This window comes from Leptonychotes weddellii, chromosome 8 (genome assembly GCF_054177405.1).
Source record: "Leptonychotes weddellii isolate Sample4059 chromosome 8, ASM5417740v2, whole genome shotgun sequence".
In the NCBI taxonomy this organism is placed as follows: Eukaryota; Metazoa; Chordata; class Mammalia; order Carnivora; family Phocidae; genus Leptonychotes; species Leptonychotes weddellii.
In genome coordinates this window covers 24,389,486-24,397,848 of record NC_138376.1, presented here as the reverse complement: position 1 = coordinate 24,397,848, position 8,363 = coordinate 24,389,486, and the positions used below count along the sequence as shown (strand labels likewise).

General features: G+C 51.7%; 1 protein-coding gene across 15 annotated transcripts in view; it reads left to right on the top strand.

Annotated features, from left to right (window-relative positions):
- LOC115942586 (uncharacterized) overlaps nt 1-8,363 on the top strand; it is a 47,386-nt gene that overhangs the window by 13,783 nt on the left and 25,240 nt on the right. For 2 of the 15 annotated variants that reach the window (XR_014147604.1, XR_014147601.1), the window contains 4 exons: nt 369-485; nt 1,787-1,865; nt 2,282-2,400; nt 2,763-7,158. The exons of 3 other annotated variants lie outside the window; for them this stretch is intronic. Coding sequence is in view for 2 of the 12 variants with exons in the window: in XM_081828004.1 (XP_081684130.1) it covers nt 446-485; nt 1,787-1,865; nt 2,763-2,935; nt 6,352-6,566 (507 nt within the window). In the remaining 10 variants the exon portion in view is untranslated. 10 more of the 15 variants (XR_014147605.1, XR_014147602.1, XR_014147609.1 and 7 more) reach the window with 9 other exon arrangements.

The following is an 8,363-nucleotide window of genomic DNA, read 5'->3' as shown; positions in this document are numbered from 1 at the left end:
TTTATTATTTGTTACACTTTTAGCTGTTTACTTATTTAGTGGCCCAAGTCGAGATGGTTAGGGTATATGTGGGAAGATTTTTAAATTCTAATTTTAGTATATGTGCTGCCGAAGCAAGCACAGATTTTTAAATTCTAAAGTGAAGCCCACTTGTCTTCCACAGGAGGGATGCTGGGTACTTACAGTCCATTGTTGCCTCAGAGTCTGGTTTCTGAAGCAGATTTGAATGCAGGGTTAGAACTACAGGGCTGTGCGTACTCCCCCTTCTGGAAATATTCCTGCCTTGTGTGTCTGGTCTCTCCCTGGGCATTGGGAATGGGTCAGGGTACAAGGCAGAGGACTGCCTCTTTTTTTTTTTTGGTCCTCAGAAACTTTTCCCCCAGCCTCTGCCGGTCGTGGCCCTGAAGACCCCGCCCTCTGCAGAGGGAAGTCCTGAGGCCCGGTCATGGCGGTCATGGCGGCTGCAGCCCTAGCCCTTGGGTCTGGTAAGCTTTGCTTCCTTTCGCTGCTTCACGAGACCTTGCCTGGCCACCTAATAATTAAAGTTTGCATTTCTTCCTGTGGTATAATAAATATATTTGGCCTTTGGCCCTGGTTCCTGGCACTGAGCTTCTAAAACCCTTTGAATTTCCTGGGTGATAGAATCATCTCTTGTTACTCTTAAGGAGTCCCTTTCCAAGCACACAGGAGTTTTTGCTGACGAGGGGACTTAGGGCAGGTAGGGTCCCTGGATAGCCTCAGAATGGGCCTGGTCACCAGAGAGACCAAGTAATTGGAGGGTTGCAATTTTCAGCTCCACCTGCCAACCTATAGGAAGGGAAGAAGACTGGTTATGAAGCCCAGTAAGACCTGCTGGGCAGTGAGATTTGACGAGTTCTTCCGGGTTGATGAACAAGAACACATCTGTGCCAGCAGGTGGCACAGCCTAAGTCCACTGGGGACAGAAGCACCTACGCTCTGCTTATGATCTCTGCATCTAGCTGTTTAGTCATATCTTTCAATACCTTTGTAATAAACTGGCACTAGTAAGTAAACTGTTTTCCTGAGTTCTGAGAGTGGCTCTAGCAAATTAATTGAACCTGAGGAGGGGGTCATGGGAACCCCTGATTTAGAGCCAGTCAGTCAGAAGTGCAGGTGACAACTTGGACTTGGTGATTGGCATCCGCAGTGGGGACAATCCAGTGGAACTGAGCCCTTAACTTGTGGGATCTGATGCTCTCTCCACGTAGACAGTGTCAGAAGTGAGTTAAATCATGAGACTCCCTTGGGGGGCCTGGCTGGCTCAGTCAGTGGAGCATGTGACTCTTGATCTTGGGATTGTGAGTTCAAGCCCCATGTTGGGTGTAGAGATTACTTAAAAAATAAATAAAATAAATAATTTTTAAAAAAGATTAAAAAAATAAAATCTTTAAAAAAAAAAATTACAGGACACCCAGCTGGTGTCAGAGAACTATTTGGTGTAGGAAGACCCCCAAACAGACACCTATTTGGTGACCAAAAGTGTTGAGAGTTGGGGAGGGAAATACAGTTTTCCCTTGCACCTTCATTGCTGTGGCATTTGCTTGACCACGGCAGCCCTAGCCATCCCTTTCCCTGCTGGAAGACCCTTGTCTTGTTCCATAGCTGTCCTTACTCATCAGGTATAGACAGAGACTCAGAGCCTCCCCTTTACTCTGCTGAAAAATCCCTCGGGGATTATTATTCTGGTGGCAGCAGAAATCCTGTGTTTCGGGATTGGGTGACCTTTGAAGATGTGCGAGGCCCTGGCCATACATGTCACTCATAGGGACTGGCGTTGCCTGGCCCTTCCGAGAGGAATCTCCATTAAGGCGTGATGGAGAATTTCGGGAACGTGACCTGACTGGGTAAGAACTCTCTGTGTGTCTCAGTTAATCCATTGCTGACTAAGTCATTGCTGCCACCCATTTGTTGGCATGGTCTGAAGCTTTCAGGTTAGTTGGTTTTAGTTTCTGAATCCTTGTAAGCTGCATGGTCCCTCCTGATGAAGAGTGGGCTATTTCTGCTTCCTATAAATGTTGGGTTCTGATATTTCCCTTACTGGAAATGGGCATATTTCCTGGGATCTGAGTTTACCCTCTCCAGCACCCAGGTGATCTGTCTGTATCGAAGACCTTGACCCCAGGAGTTTTACTTCCGGCCTAAGATGGTCGTCCCCTTAGAGAGCAGCCCCGCCTGTTGGCTTCCCGGCCATGTCTGTTTCATGTTGGCAGAAGGCCTAAGGCTGCTTTGGGTCCATTATCTCCCCTTTTCCTGTTCCCAGTGCTATGAATAGAATTTTATTTTTCCCAACCTAATCTGATCATCTTCCTGGAACAAGGGGAAGCATGATGGGTACCAGATCTGCCGGCCACTTAAGGATGGAGGGCTTTGCTCACACTGGTGAGTGAGGGGAGTCCCTTAGCTCCCCTCCTGTGGCAACTCCTTCCCGTGTGCCTTGGGCAGAACGCCGATTTAGATGATTCCTCATTTTCTCTTGGTCTCTTGGCCACCAGGGGAAATCGGATAGAAACTTCTACAGGAATACCCCAGTGTGCATTTCCTCTCCCCTGGGTTAGCCATGAGCACCTGGAGGACAGCCTCTGACGTCTGCCTCTGCCTGGGCCGTCTGCGTGCAGTGAAGACCCCGAGGAGCTTCGCCCGCAGCCGTTCCCCTTTACCTGCTGCTTTGTTTTCTTACCCCTTTCCTTCTGGGGCTTGACTTCATCTCTACACATCAGCTGACTGTGCTGTTCATTCCCTAGGTGTTTTGCCCGGCCCTTCGTTCCTCCCTCTCACTCTGTGTTACCAGCACACTCGGCCTTCCTTGTCGGCTGGCTCTCGGCCCCGTCCCAGCTCCCTTCCCTCCCTTACCGCGACGGCTTGGGAGGACGAGGGCTGCACATCAGCATTCTCTCTTCGGTGCTTCTGTTCTCAGGTTGGTTTTGGTGCACAGTGGCTATCAGGTCCTGCCGGGTTTTTATTTGTCAGGTGGTGAGGGCGGAGGCAGGGAGGCAGAGGCGGCTGGGAAGCAGGGCATTTCTGAGGACGCTCAGTTTGCAGGGAAGGCGTGGGGAGAACTCCCAAAGGCTGGGCCCCAGAGATCTAATTTTGTAGAATGTCCTGAGTCCCGAGAAACCACAAGAGGTTTTAGAAGAAAAGATCCTTCAAGTATGGCGAGTGCGGGAAGAGGTCCCCTGGGAAGTCACGACCTCCTGCTTGGCGGAAAATCTGCTGAGAGGTCTGCGCTCTCCCGTTCCTGCAGCCCACAGGAATTGCGCTCGCCAGCAGTCTGATTGAGGTAAGGAGCGTGAGGAAGCGCCGAGAAACAGACACGTGCCCGGGCGTCGGTGTGCTCACGCCAGAGCGCACTCCCGCAGCAGGTGTGGGCAGTTGTGTGTCTCGGGCTCCGAGCACCGCAGCAGACGGAAGGCCCGTGGCAGTGAGCAGCGTGGCAAAACCTTTAGCGCCAGCTCCCAGCTTCCCACTCCGGGCAAGAAGTCTCCTGAGTGCTGAGGGTGGAGAGAAAGCCCCAGGAGTCAGTCGCTCAGGCTGCTCATCGGTACTTCATAATCGAAAAAGCTCTGTGAATATAATGAGTATGGAAGAACCTTCCAAGACGACGAGGCGCTTTCTCCTTTTCTTCGCGATGGGAGGGAGTATATGTGCATCGGTAAGGAGTGCGGAGAGGCCTTTTCTCAGGAGGCTGCTTTTCTTTGTTGCAGATGTGGGAAGGCCTTTAGGAGGAATCCCAACCTTACTGATCGTCAGAGACTCCACTTCGGGGAGAGGCCTTGATGGGGAGGGAGGAGGGCAGAAAGGTGGCCAACAATCACCAAGACTGTCATCAGCATAGTAGGTTTCATACCATTTCCAAGCCTGGAGTCTGACTAGTGGGAAAGCGGAAAAAGATCATCCCTTCCCTTCTCCCAGAATGGATGCAGGAGACCGAGGGTGCAAACACAGCAAGGAGGAGAAAGCCTTCCCTGTGGCTAATTCCAAGCCGTTTCTGTAAAGGGGCCAGAGAGTAAAAATGCTCGGCTGTGGGCTATCGGCCCGGCCCTGCTGTCGGAGCACAGAAGCAGCCAGAACTATGCACGCAGAGGAGTGTGGCTGCCTTCCAGTACGATTTGCTTTACGAAAACAGAGAGCCTACCGGGTTTGGCCTGCAGATCCTACTTTGCCAACCCCTGTTCCAGAGAGAAAGCCTCTTGAGAAGCCTTGATAATCAGAGGATGGAGTCACAAGACAGGATTCCTAATGCAGAGAAACCTCGGAACAGCACGATTAGTGCAACAGAACCTTCAGGGCGGTGCTCCAGCCTGTCAGAGGGCGGTAGGAGAGGCCTGAAAGATCCAGAAACCTGGGTTTTGCCACAAAATAGCCGAAGGACCAGCACCCAGTCACTCAAAAGCCACAGGGCTTTTATGAGAAGAACAAGAGAGTACATCTGAGAGTGCTTCCAAAATGAATATGATAAACACATATATTAATTTTTGTAAGTGATCTCTACACCCACCGTGGGGCTTGAGCTCACAACCCCAAGATCAAGAGTCGCACACTCCACTGACAGAGCCAGCCAGGCGCCCCGCTATGGTAAACACATTTAAAATGGTGATTTATGTGAAAAGATGTTACTCATCCTCCAAATAGTTTCTGAGCCTCTGCCTCGCCAGGTTCCTGCAGAAGGAAATCGGGAGCAGAGAGGGCAGGTGGTGTTTAGTGCCACGGGACAGGATGATTTCACCGAGGGGATTCGTGAGGGTCGTGCTGGGGGCTCCAACATTCAGCAGTAGGGGGAAGCGAGGGACTCAGCCTGGAAGATTGTGAAAGTGTCCCATGAGGTGGGAAAACAGCAGTGAGGAGCCGGGAAGGCAGTGCCTGAGGATGGGACAGTCGCCTCCTGGTGCTGCTGCTGAGCGGGCAGGCGTAGGACTGGGCAGGGACACTGGCTTTGTTGAGGGCGCTGTCTGAGCTCCCCGCGGCTGCACCTAGCACCTAGCACTTAGCACCTAGCACCTAGCACCAGCCAAGCGGCTTAGAACAATAGGAATTCTCAGGGTTCTGGAGGCCAGAGGTCCAAAATCAAGGTACCAGCGGGGCCGAGTTCCCTCTGCGGGCCCTGGGGGATAATCCTTTGCCTCGGCCAGCTCCTGGGCTCCCGAGGCTCCTTGGTTTGTGGCCGTGGAACTCCATTCTCCGCCTGTGTCTTCTCAAGGCCCACTATCCTGTCCGTGTCTCTTCTGTGGCTCCTAGGACACTTGTCTTTGGATTTAGGGCTCCTCTCGTAATCCAGGATGATCTAGTCTCAAGATTCTTAATTACATCAGCAAACACCCTTTTTCCAAATCCGTTTGCACTCCGAGGTTCCAGGGGTTAGGACGTGGACGTAACTCTTGCAGGGGCACCTTCTGGCCCGCTCCAGGTTTTGCTGAAGCGATGGTGACAAAGCCAGTAACAAAGGGAGCCGGTTCTGAAGGGATTGGGGGAGGGGAGGGAGAGGGGAGTGCAGCCGCAAGCCAGTGTGGAGCTGGAGGGTAAGACTGAGTCACGCTCACCGATGAAAGCCGGGATCCTCTGATACCCTGCTCTCCCTGTCGGATGTAGCACCCCCTCCCCCCCCACACACATGTCATGGCCTTTCTGGAATCAGCCATTGCAGTGAGCGCATTGTATCAGGGTCTTTAGAGGCCACGTGAGCTTCCCCTGGGGGTGGGGGGATAGCATTGCCAAGGCCGGGGGGTGGGGGGGTTGGCCAGGAGGTAAAAGAGATGAAACTCGCAATGGCCCGACTTCCGTGGGCACTTCTGGAAGGCCAGCAGGCGGTGCCGGGGGCTGGCAGAAGCCGGTTACCTGCAGTCGTGAAGCCACTCTCCACCAAACAAATGGCATGTCCTCCCCCAACCACAGGAAGCCTGTCCTCACTCACTAAACCCACCGCGCAAACTTGCAGGAGGAAGAGGTAGTCTTCTTGAATGCCGGGCACCCACGGGAGGCTTGCCATTGGGCCGGTACCCAGATCTCCGACGGGAATGGCTCACCCCGGCTATTTCGCCTAGAAAATCTCAAACCGGGATGCCAACAGTGGTGCGCTTTCGGGAATTGTGAGTTGAGGTCATCTCAGCCTTGAACAAAAGAGAACTAAACAGAAGATCTCAGGTGGAGGCCTTGGCCAGGATAGGCCGCATTGTGATGTGCAGACAGACGGTGGTGTGGCGGAGGAAGTTACTCCCTGGAGGGTTAGCACCGGGAGGACGACGGGGCGTGTGTGGAGGGGCGGAGGGTGTATTTCAAGTCTCAGCTGAAACCCATTTCAGAAAGACAGCCCTGAGTAAGTGGGGTTCCCTGTTTCAGCTCACCTGTCCCATGTTGTCGGCCTGGGAGCGTCGCTCCACCATGGCGAGGTCTGGCCCAGCGTCACCCCCATGGACCACATGGACCACAGAAGGGGAGGCAGACCCCGCTGGCTCCCACATCTCGGAGAGAGCTTTGTCCCGAGCAGTTGCTCTGTGCTGCCTGGGGGGGACACTGCCGCCTCCGCCCTGCAGGAGCCCATCTGTGAGCTCTGACCCATGCACAGCTCCCCGCCCACCCCCCGTGGCAGGGTGTGCAGGGGAGTCTCCTGCAGTCACTGAGGGCGGGGTATATGCAACCTTCCCTCTGCACCGCTGCCTCTCCAGTGGCCTCTTGGCACCTCGGCGATCGCTTGCTACCTCCCAGTTCTTCCCCTTCCCTGTCCTTATTCCCAGACTGAGGAATGCCACCCTGAAGTGTTTCCTTTGAGCCACCCCACCCCCAGGCTCCCCACTCTCTCAGCCAGCCCTAGCTGAGAGACGGCGCAGTGTGCTACCCCAGCACCAGCATAAGGCCCTCCGCCCCTTGCCTTCTCCCCTGGGCAGAAGTACTTCAAACCGTCTGCTGGAAGCAAACATTTCTATTTTGGGGGGCGCCTGGGTGGCGCAGTCGTTAGGCATCTGCCTTCGGCTCAGGTCATGATCCCAGGGTCCTGGGCTCAAGCCCCACATCGGGCTCCCTGCTCAGCAGGAAGCCTGCTTCTCCCTCTCCCACTCCCCCTGCTTGTGTTCCCTCTCTCGCTGTGTCTCTCTCTGTCAAAAAATAAATAAATAATCTAAATAAATAAATAAACTTTTTAAAAATTTCTATTTTTTTTTTTTAAGATTTATTTTATTTGAGAAGGAAAGAGAATCTTAAGTAGACACCACACTGAGAGTGGAGCCGGACTCGGGCCTCGATCTCACAACCCTGAGATCACGACCTGAGCCAAAATCAAGGGTCGGATGCTTAACTGACTGAGCCACCCAAGCGCCCCAAATATTTCTACTTCTACATACACTCCTGGGTGTGTTCACACACGGGCATTGCCCTACTCTCTACGAGCAGGTGGGCCAGACACACACGGCCTCTGAGGTTTGACGTTGGAAATGGAATTACTGGAGAAGCTCACTTTCTATGTCGTGTGCCTCTAATGTTTTCTGTCATCAGAATGAGAAATTAAAATACCAAAAAATATGTGTGTGGTTGTTTACTAACCACTAGTTACTCGTATCTTTTGTATGCAATGTTTTCAGGATGAGGGCTCAACTCAGCTGATCTTTCCATACATTTATTTCTCTTGAAATTTAATTTTGACACACCAGGTCCAAATGGTATATAAAGCACAGAGTAAAAACAATTTATAACATTTTTGGCTAAAGGAAAGTTGTAGAAAAATAATTTCTATCCAATCAAATGGGCGTTGTTAAAAATTAAAGCCTAGTTCTAATGGGATTGCTGAAAAGGGTGTATGATCTTGGAATATTTAAGAAGTATCCATTTTGTTGCCCGCTGGTGTACTGATGGCAAAGTTTTTTCTAAGTGATGTTTATTTGCGAGTTGTGAAGAGAGGGGGGTGTCCCACAGTCCCTTGGGGACCCGTCTCCAGGAGTGGAGTGGACTTCATAACCCGGGGTTCAGCATGGCCCAGAAGGGATGCTCTGGCACCCCGCTCCCCTCCTGACACCTGGCACTCAATGTGTAATCTGAAAAGAAAAACCAGGATAGTTCCTATTGCATAGACAATCAAGGAGGAAAATCCCTGAAATGCTTTTTCAAAAGCAAACTCTGCCTCGCTCTTCCAGTTTCTTTGATCCTGATTCTATTGTGCTATAAACTGTGACATATTTGCATTCAAATTTTATTGTTAAGAAAGGCAATTTCCTCCCCATCAAAATACCATCCACTTTTTTCAAAGAAATGGAACAAATAATCCTAAAATTTGTATGGAACCAGAAAAGACCTCGCATAGCCAGAGGAATGTTGAAAAAGAAAAGCAAAGCCGGCGGCATCACAATTCCGGACTTCAAGCT